Source organism: Pezoporus wallicus, unplaced genomic scaffold (assembly GCF_028554395.1).
Source record: "Pezoporus wallicus isolate ANWC-B61680 ecotype Strahan unplaced genomic scaffold, APGP_CSIRO_Pwel_v1 contig_4816, whole genome shotgun sequence".
Lineage (NCBI taxonomy): Eukaryota > Metazoa > Chordata > Aves > Psittaciformes > Psittacidae > Pezoporus > Pezoporus wallicus.
The window spans coordinates 4,765,625-4,788,580 of NW_026640990.1; the positions used below are offsets into that span (position 1 = coordinate 4,765,625).

Below are 22,956 nucleotides of genomic sequence, written 5' to 3' on the forward strand. Positions count from 1 at the left end.
AAAATCAACCCAGAAGAGAACACTTTTTTCTTTTTTTTACTCAGAAGAGCATGCAAAAGTAAGGGTAGAGAAGAGGAAAGCTAAACAGTTTTCTGGAGTCAGCTCCTACCAGGGGTTACCTGTGGGAACACTAATGAGTTTGGAGAGTCCACAGAAAGGCAGCAAGCCAATTGCAAACTAGGCAGGATAAGCTGCTGCAGGACCAAAACCACTCACAGCATGCTGCCTCTCTTGTTGCTGTGACAACAAAACTCATTTGAAAGCAAAGACTTGACTTTGTTTTTTATTTCAGAATTGACTTCCAGTTATAAGACTGAAGCACCCCCCTCCACCCCAGAAAGAGAAGGCAACAACTTAACCAGCACCAGTCAACAACTAACCAGCACCAGTCATACAAACCCAATCTGTACATTCCTGTTCTCCTCCTTCCCCTACACTCTCTTAACAAGCAGAGTGCTAGTCAATCAGTATGCTAGAAACGCACCACAGAAAGGCTCTTTCTTACTGGGTGGGTCTTAGTGCCTGTGGCAATAAAATAAACTTCGTTGTACATTTGATGTATCCTGAATGTATCTGCACACAAAGCTAATATGAATCCCAGTCTAAGGCACCATTACTGTAAGAGTCACTAAAATACTTCTTTCAAGTTTCTAAGGCCTTTCCTTAGATTTTACTACTCATTGCTTGCTTGTTACATCCTCTCCATAAACAGAGAGCAGATGATAAATATTAAAAGCAGGTAAGTTTCAGCAACTCAAACTATCATGTGCATTTGTGGTTCATGCTCAAATGCTAAGAAAATCATGGCACTTCCAACTGAGCTGAATAGGCATACTTATTATGGGCACAGCTTTTACAGTGGAATGGGGAGACTGTGCTACTTGCCAGAGCCAAACTCAGAACCCCATCTGCATGCAGTGGTAGCAGATGTGCAGTTGTGTGCATCTGTCTTTATATACCTGTACATAATTTCACCAACAGAACCTGTGCAGATTCATACCTCCTATAAACTGGGTAGAGCACACACTGAAAACCTGGGTGGGGAGCATTGGTGTGAATGGGAGAAGCAAAAATTTCTGACATCCCTTTTCAAAGCAAGCCAGTAAACAAACAAGGGAAAAGAGAGGCTGCCAAATGCAGCCAAAGTGATCAGAGTGAATCCAGTTATATGCCACATGAAAAAGGCCCCCACAAACATGTCAGCACTGTGAGCCTGAAGGGGAAACCGGCTGCAAGTAAAAACAAAACTGACTCACCTATTTTCCTTGTCTAGGATGAGAAAAAACTATCGGAAGATAAACAGCTACGGTAATTCTTGAAAAGCAAACTGATTTTATAAACCTCCCTTTTCTAGCCATGTTAAGTGGAATTATCAGCCAAACAAAATTTACCTCACTTTTGAAGCATGATTTTTAAGCTTGTAATAACCTTCAAAATAGGAAGAGGCCACCCAAAATCTGCAAGTAGGAGACCAAGTACGGCAGATACAGATCACTACCTGAAAAAGAGCTGAATATTCTAAATATTCCACCTTGCTTGCAGCACCAGGCAGGTTAGTACATGCTGGTTTCATTTAAGTAACTTTTATCCTTCTGGAAATCTCACTGCAAAGTGTTTAAAGCGAACTTGAAAGAGAGAGATGCATGCAAATAAACTGGATAATGTCTCCCCAGCACTTGGCAGAATTTCAGAATTGAGTCATACATTATGGCTCTGTAAATTTGGGCTTTGTGTAAGTGATAGTGTTAGATTCTACCCACTCCAGATTTAAATCACGGGGGATAAAGCTCAGACATGTAATGGTTGATATACATCCTCCACTGTAAATGCACACTTACTGATACATCAAAGGGAAAATGTTTCTGAATGCTGGGAGAACAAATGAACATCAAAATGGAAGCATCGGTAGTAGATAACTGAAGAGGTAAGGAGTTGGATCCCAATACAGCAAAACAGAGTGCAAATAAACCTTGAGAAACCTTGAAAGAAGAATTGCTGGGGCTAGATGATTGCTGCATTTCAAATCTAACTGACCAAAACCACAAGCTCAGGCTGCAGATCAATGGGCTCCTTTCAAAGCCATCAACATATTCTGTTCCCAAGACAATGAGGGATCTTGTTACCATCAGCTGGAAGAGGTGGTGGGTGTCACCTCCGCTAAATGTGGATGGAGCCTCAGGTAGCATTCCACCAGACTTAAGTTCAACTCGCTTGTATAGCATTTATCTGCACCTTTGATCATCAGCACCGAGTACCTTCCCTTAATGTGGAGGGGAAGGCAGAAAGGCAGCAGGCACAAAAGAGATAATGGAAAATAGGACAACAGCCAAGAAAATAGGGACCAAAAAAAGTCATATCCATATATCCAGTCCTGCCAATGTTGGCCTCCTTCAAAGGCCCCAGATTTGGGGGCAAGCAGGGGTCAAAACTGTTCCCTCCTGACCTCCCTTCTGGATTTTTGGTATTGCTTGATAACAGAATAAGGTAAAATCACCACATTTAGACAAGGTAATACAGGACAACTAACTCATGCAAAACAGTTGCATCCTGGATGGTAGCCCACACGCTTCAGAGATTAGCTGAAGCTCTGAACTGCAATTTGAGTAACTTCTTTTGATATGCCATCTGGTGAATCATTTACTGGGAATGTCTTAATCACATCAAAGGCATCCATCAGTGCACATGGATTTTGTCAGCGTTCAGGGCTCTGCCTGTATATTGCATTCAAGGCACAGATATATTAGTACAGAATTAAGCTTTACCACAGTGCTTTCTCCCATAGTAATAAAAAAATATGCAGTGTATTACCACTATGGCCTCCAGCACTGGTTTTCAGAAGAGCAGTATTTCACTAGAACATCAAAAAAGCTGCTACTCTGCAATCAGACTTGCTTGCATTTCTGAAAGCTTGCAAAAATAGGCACACATCTGTGGAATAAAACGAAAATTTAAAAGCATATTCCCCTATTGAGAAGACCCATTGGCAGCAAGCTCTAATGTCAGTTACATTTATGTAGATCTAAGGTGGATATAAGGAAGAAATTTTTTACAATGAGGGTGGTGAAACATTGGAGCAGGCTGCCCAGAGAGGTGGTAGGTTCCCCATCCCTGGAGACATTCAAGGTCAGGCTGGACAGGGCTCTGAGGAACCTGATCTAGTTGAAGGTGTCCCTGCTCACTGCAGGGGGTGTGGACTAGAAGACTTTTGAAGGTTCTTTCCAACCCAAACTATGATTCTATGACATCTGTTCCCCATACTCAAAATGCAAATCTTGTTACTACTGACTCCCCTTCCCTAAATCCTGAAGCTAAATTAGGGTCATATGAAATAAATAAAAAAATAAAGTCTTCCTGGCTACTAAATATAGTTTTAAAGAACCATACACAATTCTACTGCCAGAAAGCCAAGGCCAGGTTATACCTATTTTCATGTCAGCCTTGTCTTGCTGTGTAAGCACTTTCAATTGTCTTATCCTTCTGCATCTCCCCAACATACCCCTCCACAGCTCACTGCTTTTCCATGGCCAACAGGACGCCCTCAAAGCCCCACAGACCCCAAGACCAGGTGACCACGTCAAGCCGGCTGCCCGGGAAGGGAACAGCCCTGCTCGCAGCCCCACTTGGCCCCACAGATCCCTGACCCGCTGCCCCCCTCCCGGCCCCGCGGCCTCACCAGCCCCTTCCTCCCGCTGTCAGCCGCCCCGCCCCGCCCCGCCCCCCGGCCCGCCCCGCCCCGGCCCCGCCCCGCCCCGCGGCGGCGGCAGCGTGTGTCGGCGGCTCGGCCTGATTTACGGCTCTGCTGAAAACGGCTCCCCGCCGCCGCGCCGCCACGGCAACAAGTCTCGTGAGTGCCGCGGAGCGGGGCGACGATCTGGAGGCCGTCTGAGGCCCGCGCAGAGCCAGGGCCCACTGCCGGTCCTGCTCCGCCGCGGCAAGGCCCGGGCGGCGGCTGAAGCGAGCGAAGCCGCGTCGCGTCACCGGGGCCTTGCGGCTGGCCGTGCGTCCCCGGGCGGGCGCCTCCCCCGGCGGCGATGGCGCGATCCCGCTGAAAATCACCGGGAAAGTTTCCCAAGTTTCCCGCGGGCCTGCCGGGCAGCCGCGACCCCGGGGGGGGGCGTGGACGCGGGCTGCTTCTCCCGCCCAGGGCCCGGCGAGGAATGCAACAGACGACCCGGGATGAAGGCAGGCACCCCTGGCAGGAGCCGCTTGGCAGCGTCAGCCTCCCCTTCCGCTGCCCGCGATGCGGCGACCACACCAGGTTCAGGAGCCTCTCCTCTCTGCGGGTGCACCTGGAGTACAGCCACAGCTACGAGGAGAGAAGCCCCCTGGCCAAGAGCAGCCTCTTTTTACCCCTGAAAGACGCGGAGCTGATCTCCCCGCCGGACCCTGCGCCCCAGGGCAGCCTGGGGAGCCCCGGCAGCGCCATACAGCAAAAAGCGCCCTACCTGAGTTTTCTAGGCGATGCGTCCTGCGAGAGCACGAAGCGCGGGCAGCCTCTGGAGGTGGAAGCTGAACGGCCCGTATCCTACGTTGCAAGCTATGTGTCTCCCGACTCACCCAGCGAGCAGATTTCTAAACCGGCTCTCCCGGGTACTGACTCCAAAGCCTCCTTCGAGGCACATGTCAGAGAAAAGTTTAACAGGATGGTAGAGGCCGTGGACAAAACAATTGAGAAGCGAATCGACAAGCTTACCAAAGAGCTGGCGCAGAAGACGGCGGAGCTGCTGGAGGTGCGGGCAGCTTTTGTGCAGCTGTCCCAGAAGAAGCAGGAGGTGCAGCGGCGGGAGCGAGCCCTGAGCAGGCAGGTGGACGTGGCAGTGGAGATGATCGCAGCCTTGAAGCAGCGCCTCACCGAGTCTGAGGAGGAGCTGCACCGGAAAGAGGAGTAAGTGGGGAAGTGAGAGCTGATGGCTTTGCGCAGGCTGGCCAGCACCTGTGCGAGTGAAAGCCTTCGGGGGAGAGCAGAGGGAATGGTTTGGTCGCTTGCTGATTATGAAACGGCCTGGTGCTCTCCACCTTCTGATCGCTGTATTTCTAGAGATGTAGCCCATGTGACCGTGTCCCCTGCAAGGCAGAACGCCCCAAAGCCTCACAGACAACAACTACCAGATGCCCCTGCAAGGCAGGAGACACCTCCCTGAGCAGGTGGCTTTCATTCCTGACTTCCCAGTGACTAACTTTTAGCCTCTCTAGTGCCTCTGTTGTTTCCCAGGTTTCATGGGCATAGGGACAGGTAGAAGCTATCATCAGCATGTAATCTAATTTATACAGACACCTCTAATCCATCTTCTTTTTAAGAAGAGGTGAGTGGATAAGTCCTGGAGGAAGTATGTAAGAATGCTGAATAGACCCTTCTCTCTGAAGTCATCCCTCCATGGTCAGCAAGCTGCCTGTGGCATGGGGTGGACTCCCATGTAGCAGCAAAGCTGTACTGGAATCAGTGCTGAAAAGGCCATGTCCAAGTACGTGTTTCAGATGGACACAGAACTGTGAAACTGGAATCACTTTTATGCGAATGGAAAGCAGATGTCAGTCATTCTGACTAACCTAGGCCATCTAAAAATATGTTTGTGATGCAGCCATTAAAAATGTAGTGGTAGCTGATATATTATTTATACATGAACTACTTAGTTTATTCAGCACTTGCTGAAACCTTTTGGGCTCTTCAGAGCAACAGAACTTATTTTACAGGAATGCAAAAAAGAGCCTTGGTAATGGAGTGCCTCCAAACCAATTCATCAGCTTGCCAAGGGAAGATGAGAAGTACTAGTTGCCATGACGCTGATCTTGGAAGAAATAAGGAAGGTGGCGTAGGAGTTCAGTGTAGGAAGTTTGCAGGGCTTTCATAATTCCTTCCTGTAGTCTAAGGACTAGAAAGAAAAGACTGATGGCTCCAGTATCAGTAGGAAAGCAGAAACCATTCAATAGAGAAAAAACACGAGTTCTGCAGTGCTGCAGAGGAAAAGGGCTCATGGAAAAAGAGGAAGGAGGGAATAGAGTTTTCTGTGTAGAAAGAATGAGTATGGTATGGGGAGGTTGACAAAGGACACTGATCTCAGAAAAGAGCAAGACAGCAAAAGTTGTGTTTTTTTTTTTTTTTTAACTGTATTGGTAAAGGCCCAAGGAAGCGGTTGCTTCCCCCTTGGCAGGCTGCTTTCTAGCAGAAAAGACTGAACACTGAATGAAAGGAGAAGGAGGGAAACCCTGTCCTTCCCATTAGGGCATTGCTAAACTTGGGAAAGGGGCAGGAGCTCAGATGATTGCTGTTAGAATTCTAGCCATCTCTTAAGGAGTAGTGTGAATGTGTGAGCAGATGAGGAGGTAGCTCTGAAGTTGGTGTTACAGGGAAGACTGAAGGTTATTTGACTGGTAAGGAATGCTAACCAGAAGAGGCAGCTGCACAAGAGACTTCACCTGAGTACCCAGGATTACTGCTAGCTTGCTTCAGCTTTCAGTAAAGAAGATCAAAAAACCTGGCAGCAAAAGCATCAATACATACACAGTAATATGTTAATTTCTAAAGGGAAATGGGCCTAATGCATTCTAGTGCATAGGACAAAAGAACATCAGCCCAGAGTACCAAGGAAGGAAAAAGGGGAGTCATAGTGTGCCTGTGCCTAGTCCCATAGTGTTACCTCTTCTAAGAAGGTGATTTGTGCCAGCAGCAGGGAAGCACTGAATGGTATGCTCTAGTAAAGGGCAGAAGAAAGGATGATCATGATGTTGGTAACAGTGGTGCAGTTGTCTGGTTTTCTCATGGATGCTGGTAAGTTCTGAGATCTGTTTATATATTCAGTTCATTGTGTGTTCAAAAACTTGTTTGGTGTGCTGGAAAAACTTTCTCCTGCAAAAAAGGAGAATCCCAAATTTGGCTTTGATTTCTGGAAGAAGTCCAGATGATTAGAGAGCCAAACAAGACTGCTTAATGGAAACTGCAGAAGCAGGAGTTCTCACTGCAGATTGTGGAAAGTCAAAGACAGCCCTTAGGGACTGCTTTGATACTTGCTGACCTTCAGAAATAAATGCTTTCGTCAGTTTCTTTGGTTCTTTTTGGTGTTTTGTTTTTTTGTTTTTTTCATAAGCAGTCTTGTGAATATGGGTAAGTTTTATCAAAGCTAGTATTGGTATTGAGCCACTGTAGCTGAAAATTTTTCCTCTTTCTTCTTTGGAAAAAGAAAATGCTTTCTCAGAAATGCCTCCTTATCCAACTTTTAAGGAAATAAAGAAAAATGGTCTTCTCTTGGTCTCTCAATAATTGTCCCTAATAACAGAGATTATGGCATATGGTGCATGTGAAGGCAAGAAAGGGTTCATAATCAATACGCATTTCTAGATCTCAAAATGGCTGAAACTCTGGATCAGGGAAGGCCAAACATGCAAAAAAATAACACCCCCTGCAAACTATCCAAAAAAGGAAAAAACTTCTAGTCCAAACCTTAGATAAGGTCCAAAACCTCTTCTTTGGAGGCTTTTCTGCAGAAGAAGCTGAAAACTCTTATGGGGATCCCTTCAGATAACTTTAATAACAATGTTCTGATAAAAAAGTTACAAATGTTTGTACTGTGCTCATATTAGAGTATTCCTCCATTTCCACCTACTCTGTCAGTGTCTTACATGAATGGACAATCCCCGTAAGTGATCAAATTATCCATAAGACTGGATTTAACAATTCAGCCTATTTTCACCTTTATAAAATGTGCCCAGGGACTTGTCTGGGCTGTTAAGCTAGGCCTGCTTCTACATGTAAGAACAAAAGAATTAACACTATCTGGGAGGTAGAAGAGGATGTATTTGCAGGTTGAACCATTGCTCTTGACCTATAAATTGGTAGGAGGGAGGGAAGGAGGAGAGGGGGAGGAAGTTGGGATTTAAGAAACTTCCTGTTTAGAGGAATGCCATACAATAAGATGATGACAGAAAATAGTGGTACGGTCGCACTTTGGATAATGGCTCTGATTTTGGATCTGATTGTGAAGTCAAATGGGAAAGCTAAGGGAAAGGAAAAATGTCTATTAGCAAGAATAATTTGGTTAGGAAGCCCTCAGAAGGCTTAGGGAGGATAGATCTAAACTCTTTGTTTAAACATCTGGGTTTCCTGAATATGAAGATGATGCTCTTGTAGGCCTCGCATGTTTCCTTTGTGCCTAATTTAGCAAAGGCAGACTTAGCGCTCCTGTGACTGGCAGTCCTCAGCAGAGGCAGTAGATCAGAGGTCACTTTGATGTGATAGAATTTAATTTTGACCTCTCTGTTCTACCTGTAAAAGCCCATGTCCTGAGCCTTTGCCTGGACCAAGCACTGAGATAGATACATAAAAACTGTGATCCAAGTGGCCATATTGTCAGAAGCTGGTTTCTCTGGTATGTTCTTCAAAGCAAGCAGCGAGTCTTTAAACTTACTTTACAGGGAGTAAATTCTTCTCAGAGTTACATTGTTGCTGCTAATCAAAGCACTAGCTTCAAATGACAGCACTATGAGATTTTACTGTTGACCTCTCATTCCATGAGCGGGAGGAGTGTTGGCTTAGGCCACCAAGCAGGTTTGGGGCTGCCCATTTGAGGCATTTGTAGGGTCAATAAGGTTACTTCTTTAGACTTGTCAATTGATTTTTTTTTGTGTGTGTAAATGAAGCCCATACAGTCCAGCAAAGGCAGTGCTAAGTGAACATATCTTTTTAGCTAATTTTTTTTTGTTCCCTGACAAAAATGGTTGTGCTAATATGCATGAAGGTGCATGCTGTTATATTAGTATGATGCCCTCATGGAGATGAACTGTGTTGAGGGGTAGGACAGGTGGAGGTACAACACTATCTATACCAATAAATACCTAGTTGAAGTAGTATTACTCTAAGCATAGAAAAGTTTTACAGCAGCCATTCTTGTGTCACTTACTCTTATATTTAAAAGTCCAAAGGCCAAAGCCTTTTTTTTTTTTTTTTTTTTTTTTTTTGGGGGGGGGGGGGGCGTGGGGTTGTAGGGGGAAGAAAAGTATGTGTTCTAGAGAAGCAGGTACAGCTACCAAGGACAGGTCCCAGTTCCCCAACCTGCCTCAGTTGAGCCTCTTTGGCAGTTTTGACAAATCATGGTTACAGGGTCAAGCTTTCAGCAGAGCTGCTGAGCAAAGGAATGATTTAATTAGAAAGTGTGCCCCAAAAGGGATTATTCAGTGTTTGATGAAGGAGAATGCAACGTGAGCGGGTATTGTGATGTTAAAGATAACACAGAAGCCTGCCTAAAGGGAAGAAGACTGTGTTGAAGAAGATATCAAGAAAATCGTTGAAACTACAACCAGCTATGAGCTCAACTTCTAGAGGACACCAAAAGGCTTGTTTCTGGAAGTTATATAAGAAAATTAAACCAGTAGAGTTTGATTTTCAGCAAGTCTGACCAGGGTAAGCATTTTATGTTACGGTCCTCAACTGGAAGCTACAGTTGACATGGTGACTTAAACAATTTCACTTTGTCCCCTTATTATAGGGTCAGAGCATTAATGTAGTACATTCCCATATCCCTGACACTAGTTTCTTTAACCAGTGTAATGCGTTTGTCTTGAGAATGGTCATGCATCTGGTTCTGGCATAGCCTGGAATGCAGAGGCTATTTCAGAATAGCTGTGGTGGGAAGTAGTTATTCCTGCCACTAACTTCACCTTAAATTTGCAATTAATGGAATTATCTGTGCAAGTAACACCTCAACAATGGGATAAAAAGTTGGCTTTTAAAGATCACTGCAATTTATGCTGTAAAACAACAGCTTTCCTTAAGGTACAAATTTTAGTTGTATAACAAAACAGTTTTGATTTTGCTGTAAGTAGAATGCAACCACAACTATGCATTATTCTTCCAACCTCAGTTTCAGGTGATCCCAATCCCTCTTCCCTGTTTCCTTTTATCTTCACACTTGAGAGATCGCTTCCCCCCAGCAGCATTGGTTCAAGTGTTAGCATGACTATCCCACAGAATGGCTCTGTGAAATAAAACATTTTAATCTTCACAGTGCCACCCCAGTAAATTCAGGGCTCAGATCTAGAGTACAGCTCATTGTCCTACCAGTCACCCCCATTCAATAACTTTCTGAGAGGAGCAGGTGTGAACCACTTAAATTGAATGTGCTGATAGTGGTGTAGGAATGTGAAACCTAATGAACAGCAGATAGCAGCCTTCAGGCAATAACACCAATAGGATGATGGATGAGGTCAGTGTTGTTAATACTTAATGAATGTACATACTAAATATTTTCATTATTAAATCACTTTAGTATTTACTGTAGTAGGAATTTCCCCATCTTCAGGTAAAATAATAGAAGTGTTTGGTTTTCTGTTAATTTCAGGCAGACTTATTCCAAATACAGTTCTCTAAAGTGGTTTGATACTTGGGTGCAGAATCTGCATAGAGCCTCATGTTTGACTCCACCTACAGAATAGTTGCAGGTGTTGAAGGTGCTGTAAATAGCCCTGGGACCAGTGTTATGCATCTGTAGGAGGGCTTGGTTTCAATATGAGAAATATTAGCCCTTCTTGTCAATTGTTAAGGAGCTGGATCTGTCCCAGCCTCTGCATCTACTCTGTGTATCACATACCTAACTGCTGAAAGCCATACAAATACAAAGGGTATTTTCAGGGTCCACATGCCAGCAACTGCTCCAGTAAGAAAGAACTGCAGCTTACTAGTCCTATGTGGTAAAGGCAGAAGAATAATTGTCACCTAGTCAGTCCTGTGAATTACAATTTATTTATCACATCTCATTCCGGTTTAGGACACAGCCTCCATAAAGAAGGTTTCAGGGTAAGTTTTAAGGCAGGCTATCTGCAGAGGGCAGTTAGGCTGCAGTTGGAATGTGAAACACCAAATTACTTAAGTCTGGTTAATTCTAACAGGTTCACTCACTGGCAGATTCAGATTAAAATAAATGCTTTGGTAGCAAGTCTTTCTTGTCTAAAGTGATTCCTTGCCTCTGCACTTGGTTTTATTGCTGAGCATCTCTGAGTTGCTGCTGCACTGCAGTGTTTCCCCCTAACTCCTCTGGCCCTGGGAAGATCTGTTGTCCAGCAGTTTGGCAGTACAGGCACCTCCTGCTCCTCTTGGACACCTCCCAGGGTGTATCCCCCTTGTCTTTCCTGCTCGCTTGCCTCACCCTGTCTCCACAAGCTCCTGGCAGTTTGAGGTACCCTCTGCTTTCTGAGCAGCAGCAGTGATCTCTCTTCCTAAAAGGTTTTGTCTGTCAAGAGCACCCATGATGAAAAAAGAGCCCCACCTTTTTCCCTACTGCTCAGTCACAGCCCTTTAACAAAACATTTTGCTATACTACATACCTTAATATTAATACAGTAAACTATGAGCAAACAGATGAAATCTCTGTTCATTACAGAGATTTACAGAGATCCAAGCTGTGCTGAGCATCATTTACTCCTCAAAAAAATTAGTATCAGGATCCAGTGCTAAAGCAAGTGCCAGGGTGCAGCTGAGTGAAAAAGGGCAGGAGGCTGAAGGCTGATGGATATAGAGGAGCAGAGCAGAGTGGGAAAGAGATGATGCTGAGAGCAGAGTAGGTCAAAAGGGGAGTTAATAATGCCACATAACCTTTTCTCAATAGAGCAGCAGTGCTCTAGATGTAGAATAGTCAGTACAGGGTAGCAGAGGCCTCTCATTAGAAAGGGCAGTGCTTCAGGTCTGAGCTGGGCTTTAACAAATGATTCCTGTTTCAGGTGAGTGCTGCTGACAGGGCTGTTCTGTCAAGACACAGAGCCTAGTAGGCCCATGCTGCTGTGTCTGGTTTATGCCTCTACCAAGTGGGCCCCACAGTATTCACGAGCTCAGCTTCCCCCTGACTTCATGAGGAGCAGCATCTGACTTATGTGAACATCCATCTTTCCACACGCAGAAGGGCTGAGAGTAAAAGAGAGAAATTGTATTACATAATCCCCAAAAACTTGGCAGAGGCCTGAAGAAATAAATTGCAAGTAAAATAACATATACAAAGTATCTAGAAACAGAATTGAAGAGAGAAGGTCATCAGTATGGCCAAGAAAAAGTCTGGGAAACTACATGAGACAAGAAAGGCAATTAAACAGATAAACAGCAGCTGCAGGAAACTGCACAACTTCTCTGAAATATCTTCCTGTTGTTCATGGTGGGAAGAGAGTAAAATTCTCAGAGCTCCCTTCGGGTAACCAAGGCACAGCTGTGCATAGAGCAAGCTCTCTGAGGACAAAATGTTGGAGCAAGTAGAGAGGCTTACTAGCAGTCACTCCTCAGGGCTTGATGTTCTGAGAGATGAGAATGAAGTGGAAACAAAGGAAGTAGCTGAACTGACAGAAGTGCTGCCTATCAGGACAAAGCATGCGACTGAGACCTAGTGGGTGGGTATATTTTGGCTTCTGTCTTTCTGAAGGGAATTTACAGCATGCAGGTTACCATTCCAGTCCAAAGGAAAATTTTTAGATGGAAGTTATTAAAAGTGTTTTATAGGCTGTACAGAGCAGCTAAACAGAGAAAAAATATGAAAATGATGCTATTGCTGCTAAAAACAGTTCCTACAAATAATGACACGTAGGATGCCAAGTTATCTTGAGTAGTCTAGAAAGCAAGGAAAATACTAGGGAATTTATTGACATTAGTGTCTGTTCTCCTCCTGATAGTCAGCTAAATCTTAAAAAAAACAACCCTCTGCTTCCCCCTGTCCTCCTTATGGCACAGCTGACTAAGGAGATCCTTGAAGGAAAGGAAAATCTGTGATTCATGCTGTGGAGCAGGCAATTAATGAATGCTTTTTAATTACCTTTGCTGAGATAATTGCAAATGTTAGCATTCCTGAAGCCATCATGCTTTAGAAAACAAATGCCAGGTACTCAATGTATGCGGCCTCACGCTGTAGCACAACACACAAGCTGACTGTGGCCCCCGGAGGGATACCCTTGTTTTGGGCTTTGGGTTTTGGGCTTTGCCCAGCCTTCTCACATAGAGAGCCAGCAGCCTGGAGGGCCACATGCAATTCTCCTTCCTTACCCAAGGGGTAAGGGATTTGGAGCCAACCTGCCGAATTTCTGTCCTTTGGAGCTTCCTGTCAGCTGTAAAAGAGGAGCCTGACAGAGTGCCAGAGGCTTCAGGTTGCTCCTGCGCTAACACAAACCTATAGTGGTATCATGAAATCAAAGAAGTTACAATGATTTAAGTGTGGTGAGAATAAAGCCCTAAAATTGACCTTAATGAGTTTAGATTGGCTTCTTCCTAAGCATTCCTCAGTGACTGGCAAGCTAATAATCATAGAAACTGTACAGAGCCTTGAAATGGAATTGATTAGCTAAGCTTAACAACAATGTACTTGTCTGTTTCTTAAGACAGATTTTGTGGGTGAGTTAATATAAGATTCATCGATGCACTTCATCCAAACAATACATGCTTGCTTTACCTCATTACCTACCATTAGATCAGCCATGCAGACAGCCTCTTCCTGCACTGTGCTGTGGTATAGCTATTTCTGCAAAGCAGTCATGCCCTTCCTGTTTGGCAGGCATTGGTTCCCCCAAGTCCCACCCCCTCAGTTTTGTACAAAGCAAAAATTGACATGGTTCCATTGGCAGAGCAGGAACTGTTTATCCAGGCATTCATTAACTGGGAAGCCTACAATCTCAGATTTGCCAATTTTCATAATACATGCTTCACTCTGTAACCAAAATTCTCCTACCTAGAAACTCCTCTGATATCAGAGGGCCAAATGGTGGCCTGATTACCGATAGAAAACTGACAGTATGCAGAGCACTTCACAATGAGCTGTGTCTCAGTACAGAGCTGGGACCTTTCACAGTCAGTGGTGCAATCTGTTTCCTCCAGTTTTTACCAGATAAGGAATATTTCTAAACTTCTGACCTAAAACTCATTCTTCCCATGCACATACTCCTTGGTCTGTAATCTGTAGATTATCTGTTAATCTCCCGTGTTCCCACTAGCTCCAGATCATAACACTGCACTTTGATGTACTTGCAGGATTGCAGCCAAAAATAAGTTTAATGGCCACAGTAGCTCCTTTAAGTTAGGAACCATCTCAGTAGCAACATTAAACTACCATTGTAAGATTGTGATAAACCGGGAAGATGAATCTGGGGGTTCATCCATTTCTCTTCATGTTTCAAGGCTGATATTCACAAGGGTAAGTTAAAAAAAAAAAAAAAGAAAGTGGCTGTAGTTGTCTCCAGGTACCTCAAGAGGTGATGCTTAATGACATTTCTACCCTGTGGACCACTAAGCACTATTTCTAAGAGACATAATAATGCGACAAAAAACCCCAAACCCATTGCCCATAAGCTCACATTTTGTATTCAGTTTTCCAGATACTCATTGTGTCTACAGTAATGTTGAAATCTTTTAATAGAGGTGAATGAATGACAGTAATTAGCCACCATGAGCTATTGCCATGAAAAAATGGAGAAGCATCAGTGAATTTTTGACAGCAGTGAGTCAAGGGCCTTTTCCATTATTTTAATGTGGCCACATTGCAATGTTTCTGTCCTGCAGAGAAGTTGTTACTTTCAACCACTTCCTGGAAGAAGCAGCAGAAAAAGAAGTGCGGGGAAAGGCCAGGCTCCAGCACTTCATCGAGAATCTGTTGCAGCGTGTGGATCTGGCAGAAAGGCAGCTAGAATATTACCAAAATCAGCAGGTGGTGTGCAACCACACCGATGTCAGCGAGCACGTGGTAAGCCAGCAAAGCCCTTCCCTTCATTGTCACCCTCTACCAGAAGGAAAGTACTTGAGTTTGAATACATATGGAATCAGTGGCTTAGGTTAATTGCCACTCAAAACAGATCTGGATTCGTGAAATGTTTCTTCAGGTGTGTTTTACTGATGTTTTATACTTCCACTTCACATGAGTGAAAGGAGCAGGGACTGCAAGAGCAGCAGTAGCCAAACGTGTCAGAGCAGAGAATCATGAAATATTTGCCAGATTTTTTTCCCTCCCAGCTTTGGCTCTTGCTGCTGTTACCTTTGCAATAAACACTTTCCTTCGTGTCACTGAGTGACTTGGCAGTTTTTTGGAGATGTCTGAAGGTTTTCAGGAAAGATGTGGATCCCTACAGAGGACATGTCTACCTGCTGGCAGATCATCTTGCTTTAATTACCTATCATGGGGCATTTAGAAATGGATTCTTACAAGCCTGTACCCCACCGATTAGTAACCAAAAATGTCTGAACATTGGTTTTTAAACTACATTATTTCTTTAAATGCCCTCATTATTAATACTTAAGCTAAGTATTTTCCCTACAACGCATTACATTTATATGGCAAGTTTTAGCCACATCACTTCCAAAGAACATTTCAGTTAAATGAATACCCCGTGCTGTTTATGCTAAATGCTCATCCTAGGACGTGAGACGAAAGGCATTTGATCATGCACAGCACTGGTTAGGTATTCAGTGGTGGAAAGAAAAGTTCCAAAAGAGCTTTAGATAAAGACCTGAATAAATGTAGGTGTGCTAAAATCTAGCAAAGAACAGCTCAAACAGTGTCTGTGAAAACACTGAGGGGGACCGTAAGGATGAGCCTCAGTATTAAATCATCTCCTCTGCTCTTGATATCTTTACTGGGATTCCTGTCTCAGCAGTGTCCTTTGGAGAAGACACTAATTTTTGAGGCAACTGCCCTGCTTTCTGAGTGACTTCAGCATTCCTCTAAGGTCATGCATCCAAATATTGACCAGCCTGACCTTCAGGAAGTAATTACAGAAAAGCACACTATGAGGTGGCTCCAGACGCTATCCAAGACAGATGACAACAAAGTTAGGCTGGACAAAAATCCATCTGCAAAATCTGGACAATAGCAGGGACAGAGGGAACATTTACAAGAACAAAATCATTTTCAGATGCCAGATCTGACTTGCTTGGCTCAGTGACTTCATTAAATGATATTCAAAGGCTCAGTCTAGTTGCACTGATGGGAGATCAGTACAAAGAACTGATTCAGTACCCAGACCTATTAGAGCTGAGCTGGCATTAAACACCTCCTTTCGTGACCCCCACTAAAAGAGGGACTAGACAAAGTGTTTCAACACTATGAACCAAACTGTTGAGAAAAATGAAGTCATGCAAAGTTTTGCTGGCACTGAGGCTATGCTGTCCGTAGCTGGTCTCAGGATTAGGAGTGGAAAGGGGGAGAAACACTTGTGTTCTTGCCGTCCACCCTTCAGTGCTGCTGTAAGCAAAGCCAAGGGTTCATAGCTGGAGTTTCCTAGCTGCTTGTGTAAAGGAAACGTATCACTGCAAAATTAAACATTCTGAGAGAAAGTTAATTTAATACAGCTTATTCAGGCAGTGTCCCTTATTAATTCTCTTGAACACGATAATTACTTCTCATTGTATCCTTACTGTTTAATCTCATGTGAACGATCGCTGTTCAGCCCACACTACTTTAGCAATTTACTTTGATTATAGTTGTGATAAAAATAATGGGGAAAAACATCCAACCACTAACAACTCATACGTTACAAATTTTTAAAACAGATGTAATAAGATGGAGGAGTAATAATCTGTACAAGTTTGTGGTTTTTTTCTCAGTTTCTTTCATGAATATTCTTCTGGTTTTAACAGCAGGTGAGAATGGAAATATGATTTTGAAGACTGCACCTATTTTATCGCTGCGCTTTAATTACTTAATAATTTAATATTAATATTAATAACCTGTTTCTGTTTTCTTTTCAGCTTACAGACATTTCGTTAAATAAGAAACCCAGATGCCTGTATGTATATCTTTTTATTTTTCTCTTACTTAAATACACTAATTTGACATACTTACATTCCTGCTTTTGCATTTCATGTTATCCAGAAGCCTCAGTCAGGTGGGGTTTGAATCAGGTTCTATAACCGAATATGATCTATATTATGTCATGTAATAGAATAAAACCAGACTTCTGCTAAATCAAAACTAAAATCAGATATTATTTGAAAAAAAAAAAAATCTGTTAAATGAATGACTCTGTCCTGCTGACTGTAATAGCTTCTTGCAAAGCTGGAGTAGTTGAACCTTTTCAGCAAACACAAGCCAAGTTTCAGATGAAAATATCATTCTGTAGGTAGGAGAGAAACAGTTGTCATTTCCTAACTGACAGTAATACTGTTGTCTTAAAAGTCACATGTAAGCAAACAAGTGCCCCAACAAAGTATGAGCAATAAAAACATCTCAAGTTACTCAGACAGCTGTCTTGGGAGCAGCAGAACTAATTAGGGCTGGTTTGCCATGTCTTTGTGACTTGGTCACGAGTCCCAGTGACTGGTTTGGAGCATAATGCGTGCTGATGGCAACTTTCTTGGTAGGGACATGAGTTTGGGTCCTTTTCCCATTTCCATGAAACTTAACTTGTTGCATCACCACAGGTCTGGGACTTCTGTCCCTCTGCCAGATTTGTTTGTGTCTGACCAACAGGTTCAAGAATTACTGGAAGACTGAGACACACATGAACAGATGGATGAGCTGGAAAATAAACTGAAAATGCAATGTATAGCCTGCTGGGAGGGAGCTTTTTGCTCGTTGGTTGGTTGGTTTTGTTTTTTTTCCCATATATCTTAGTCCTAGCAGGCAACTGGCCAAGTACCCTTTTGCTAATAAGCAGTGTTTGCATTAACAGCATGGGGCTTTAGCTTTAGTTTTTCTACTTCTTACTGCTTTTATAGCTTTTTTTTTACCTACTGATTTTGAGATTCTGAAAAACCTGACTGGCCAAAGTAGACTTTGAGTCGACTGTGTATATGCTTTTCAGGCTTCTAGATGTCTTAATATGATTGGAATCAAGGAAAATAGAATTAAAATATAACTAGTGACCTGGTGAGATACTGACAAGTCTTTGGTCTAAATATAATGCCATTTGGTAAAACCCAGTCATTGCTGGCAAATAGTTCAAAGGCATAAATGAAATTGTTTAGAGGTTTCTGTTTAACTAATGATACACTTTTCCTTTGAAAAGATGCTTTAAAAACTAGAATTCAGTAGTAGCCTTTATTTGGAGTTACCAGATTAAAAATATCCCTACTTGTCCTGTAAAGCAAGGAGGGTAGAGGAGAGGATGCTCAGAGGGGTATGGAAGTTTTATTTTGCTCTCCCTGTTCTGGTGATGAATCCAGCATTTGCATTCACCACATCAGATGAGGTTTTAATGATATTTACCAGTTAAAAAAAAACTGGGAAGTGTTATTACCCATCCAGAAAAATCAGTGTAATCTCAGGGGGTTTGAGGCCACTGATGGCTTACGTTATTTGGGATCAGTGGCTGGACTTGTAGTCTCTCTTGCTCCAGTGCCTCCACTTTGCTTCCCAATTCCTTTTCTGCAGTCTCTCCCAGCTGTTTTCAGGAAATGCCCCATTGAGGGCATGGCAGTCCCTTGCTGATGTTTGCTAGCTGTTTCTCAAAGGCACTGAGACTTGTGGCACATCTGTGCCTAAATCAACTTTAAACGCCGGCTCGCATTGTGAAGAAGCTAAAAAATGGGTCTCTTAGAATCATGAGGCTTTTCTTGAAAAATACTTAATGTTTGTGAAATGAAGCAAGAATAGGATTGTTCTTAAGTGCCTGGGGCAATGGGGTGCATTTAGTCACATTATTTCAGTCTTTTTCCATAATGTGACAGATTATGAATATGTTTGAGTAGAAGTTCAGACTTTCAGTCACTTGTATTGAGGAGCTGCCACTTTCAAGAAGAAAACATTTCTTGTATCTGGAGCCGGCAGCATTGCATTTCCTGTGCATTACTTGCATCTTCATCCACCTTAGGTGCTTTCTTACGCTGATTGTGAATTAGAGACAGACATCCCATCTTCCCTACCATAAACTCGTTCCATTTAAATACAGTTTAGCTCTTTTAGACAATCCCCTCTGATCATACTAACCTTGACCTTCTTCTGGTTTTAATAGCATTACTCAGTACAGCAGAGGAGTGCCTAACATCATCTGCAATCACCTGTGATAATGCCTGCTTGTGCTTTGCGATGTAACTTTTTCACCGTGACAACATCTGAGAAAAACAGAGCAGTACATCTTTTAACAACTCACACTAATAACACTACTAGCAACTGTAACAAACAGTGCCCAAGTGATGATAAACCATAATGGCCAACCCTTGTGCATTTACACAAGTAATTTCTAACCCCTAGCAAGTGATCAGAGCGCAGGCCTCCACCAGGCCAGCATGGCACCGTGCCTGCAAACTCCAGCTTGGACCTGTGTGACATTTCTGCACATCCCCCCCAAGACTTCCCCATAGTGAAGTCTGGTTGTCAAAGCTGCCAGGCAGGTAAAAGTGTTCCATGGGTAAGGCTCCTGAGCTGTTAACTGGCACTCGTTGCCTCCCACCAACAGATGTTTTCCTGACACCCCTCTGGTCTTTTTGAAGAGCAGGAGTGCACTTGCACTGTACACACTTGAACAAAAGTGCTTTTTTCCAAAACTGGCTCTGTCAAGTGATCAATATTGTTTAACTTCCAGGTGAAGTAGTATAACAGATACATGGTTTCCAGAAATAATGAGCTATGGAAAATAGCCCTACGGGAACCCTTAAGAGATCAACTTGTACATCGGCACATCTGTACTTTGCTTCAGTCACAGTAGCTGGGCAGACATGAGCTGGTGCCTTACATTTGTCGTGCTGCTGTAACACTACATGTATCAGCAGTAAAACATTTCAAGATTACATTAAAAGGGACTGTAATGATCTTACTTAGCTGAACTGTGGAACTGCAGTTTCAATATTTCAGAGTAAGAGGGCATGGTTCAGCCTTTGCAGCACTAGGCACTGTGCTGGCTCTCTACCTCAGCACACCAATTTCAGGAAGTCCTGCTGGGCTTGAACCATCACAGGAACAAAGAATTCAGCTTACTTTGCCCTGTAAGTTTTCATACCCCTTTTCCCACCATTTTCTGTATTGCACTCTCCTCTTCTGTTTTAAATCAAATCCTGAAAGCAAAGCTAAAGTTTCCCTAGATAGGGGCCTAGCACACAGGTAGAGTGTGGCGTTTCCTGAGCTATTCGCCATTAATAGCAGCCGTTCCTTGGGCCTTGGCCACAGTCCAGGGAAGTTCTGAGATCTCACCAAGAATTTCCTGGAGTACCTGCACTTTGTACTATTACTGGTGCTGGGTGGTCTTCCAAAGACCATGGGATGTTCATTCTTTGCAGAAGGTTGCTGTGAACATGGGCATCTTTAAAATCCCCGTAGATCACCAAATTATGAGACTATAGACCTCAGTAATGTCTCAGCACTCCAAGATCAGCAGAACTCTACCTGAATAAAAGTGTAGATGACAATGCATAAAGAGTCCACCAGCAACGCATGTAGGAGTTGTTGCAACTCTGTTTTTTACTTTCAGCCTGGTTCTGTAAACCAAGGCTATTTCTGTCTTAAAAAACATATGGGTTTGGAACATTCTGGGGACCTACCACTTTGCAAGACTGAATAATAGTTATTAATAATTGTTATTAATTTCAGGAGCCGAGGAAGTCAACACGCTTCATATAACATTCCTGATGCAAAGCCTCATTCCTTTCAAAAAGGAAGAATCTTGCTGAAAAAGACAAAAGATGAAAAAAACAGCTTGCAGCCAGTGAAGTGCTTCTATGAACCTATTGATTGCTCAAGAGAAATATGGAGAACACAAAAGAAAGGTGAACAAGTCTGCTCTGCCAGGAAAGTGAGCACAAAATCGAAGATGGGTAAAAAAGCCAAACCACTATAGGAATGGTTAGCAATATATTGTAACACAGGAGCTTGACTTCAACTGAACAAATACTGAATGAATTAATAGTCATCCTACTTTTTCCTATCTGGCCATGCCAAAACATATCAGATATAATATATAGAAATATATATAGTATGAAAGATTTATATTATTTAGTTATGCCATTCCCTCTTTGGGTGCTATAAGAGAAGGGACATTTTATTCAGTTTACATGGAGGTTTTTCTATTTATTTATTCATTTATTTATTTATATAGCTTGTTTTAAATGACTGCAGTTACCTTGCTGGGCAGTACTGTGGCTGTATGTTTTAATTATTTCAGTGGCAGCATGTGGCTTGGTAATTTATTTCCATCTGTGCTGTTGCTGAAGTTCAGAAGAATCCATTTAATCGGCACCTAAATATTCAATCTTTCAGTTTAGGTAGGTATAAGATCAATGATTAACTGTTACCTGCACAGATACACTTAGATGCAGAGCATCTACTTGAGTTGCTTGAAGGCTGTTTATAGCAGGTAGATAGCTACCCTTGATTTTCTGCCATAGGCCCAGTTGGGTGTATTTACATATTTTATTACATACATAAACCAGCTCGGTCCTGCCAGCAGCTACGTTGTCTGTTGGTACAGGTTTGGGCTGCTCCGGTGTCTCAAGAATAGCTTGCAAATTCCAGAAGCTTTATGGCTTTGTCATATGTACCAGCCTCTGGTGTCACTTAGCGAGGAAATCAGAAACTGGTACTGTGGCCCTGACAAGCACGGGCTGCACTGAGGCAGAGGAGAAGTTTCAGTACCAAGCACCAGCAGCAGGTTATCAGCTGTGGTGCAGCAAGTGAACAGCTAAAGCAATATATTATGTTGCGTGGTACCACATTCAATTCCTGTGCTTGGTTTTAGGCACGAGAGGCCTAAAATTGCTATGATCATAACTGAAACCCTCCACGTTTTTATCTCTGAAGAATTTTACAGGGCCAAGAGATCCCTGAATTTCAACTGAAACCCAAGAACATGGAAATTAGAGATGAATGCAGGATAGGAATGCACATGTTTACATTGCTTTGTGCCAATTAACAGGATCCTTATTTATCAGAGTATTTATCAAGATTTTTTTTGTGTGTACATTTTTTTGGTAACATGAAACCTCATGCCATGTTTACAGATATGAACATCCTGTTGATGTCACTGATGAGATTTGTTTTCTCAAGTAAAAGAAACGATAGATGAGACGAGTCTGTGTAATTTATTTTTTAAATGCTCATAACAGATGTAAATTGTTTATGTGGAAGGTGATTTTTACAGTATGTGTACAAAGATTTGTGAAAAATGTTTTTCATTTTTTATAACTATGACTGTAAGCAGAACTGGGTATTAGAAGACAGTGTATCACTAGGATTACTGCTGCAATAAGCACTTGAGTTGCAATATTTTTAAAGCAGAAGATGACCAATCAGTCAGCTAGGATCAGGTAACTACAGATGTCATACATTTGTCAGTGTACAGGACTCCCAGAAAGTAGCAGAGTGAAGAGAGTAGTATTCCTCACTTTTATTTTAAATATTGTATATGGAACAATCAGATAGATGTTTAAAGTTTCACAACATTGTTTCAGTAGAAAGTCACAGTGTAAAACCAATTCAGGTTTTTAGGTTGTAATGACATTTTCATATTTATTTAACTGTGTCACAAGGCCACACTTGGACTTATGCTAGGCATTGTGTGTGGTGCAAAGGAGTTGTTAATTGTGTTGCATGGGCTTGGCTCAGATCATGTGTTACAACAACTTTCTTAGGCAAGCCACAAACTAGAAACATCCTTGATCTTTTCTGTTGCTTCACCCATCCTTTTACAAACCTGAAAAGAATCACCCTTTTTGAAGATAATGAAGGTGAACTTTAGAAATATTCATGTTCCTTTATCCACTTGACACTGAAAGAATATTTTTATTTTTAAATGCCTATCTATGTTGTTAGTCACCAAAGTTAAGTGCAACTACAAGTTCACAAATGAGATGTTTATTTTATTATCTATCACGCCAAAATCTTGACTGCAAGTTGTCCTTTTGGGGAAGGAAGAGAAAAAGAGAGTAAAAGCAGTTGCATGTTCTTAAACTTTTCAAAGTCTAAATCACTGTTATTTGCTGAACAAATGCCAGGTTAATTAATTAAAGAGTAATTGGATTGTACTGTAATCGCAGATAAAAGTTTTTAGAATATAAACATTCTAATAATAAAGATATATTTCTCA

General features: G+C 42.6%; 2 protein-coding genes across 5 annotated transcripts in view; one reads left to right on the forward strand and one right to left on the reverse strand.

The window, feature by feature from the left end:
* Nucleotides 1–4,586, reverse strand: part of RTKN2 (rhotekin 2) — a 49,704-nt gene extending 45,118 nt beyond the window's left edge. For all 3 annotated transcript variants that reach the window (XM_057421593.1, XM_057421592.1, XM_057421589.1), the window contains exon 1: nt 4,446–4,586. The gene's annotated coding sequence lies outside the window, so the exon portion shown is untranslated. The remainder of the gene's footprint in view (nt 1–4,445) is intronic.
* ZNF365 (zinc finger protein 365) lies at nt 3,952–22,956 on the forward strand. 2 transcript variants are annotated; one of them, XM_057421595.1, is made up of 4 exons: nt 3,952–4,885; nt 14,510–14,690; nt 16,691–16,728; nt 17,363–17,522. In XM_057421595.1, the coding sequence occupies exons 1-4, from the start codon at nt 4,158–4,160 to the stop codon at nt 17,433–17,435; spliced, it is 1,020 nt and encodes a 339-aa protein (XP_057277578.1). In that variant the 5' UTR covers nt 3,952–4,157; the 3' UTR covers nt 17,436–17,522. The 2 variants fall into 2 exon arrangements, with proteins under 2 accessions (XP_057277578.1, XP_057277577.1); XM_057421594.1 differs by lacking the exon at nt 17,363–17,522 and adding an exon at nt 20,466–22,956 and having other exon boundaries at nt 3,955–4,885.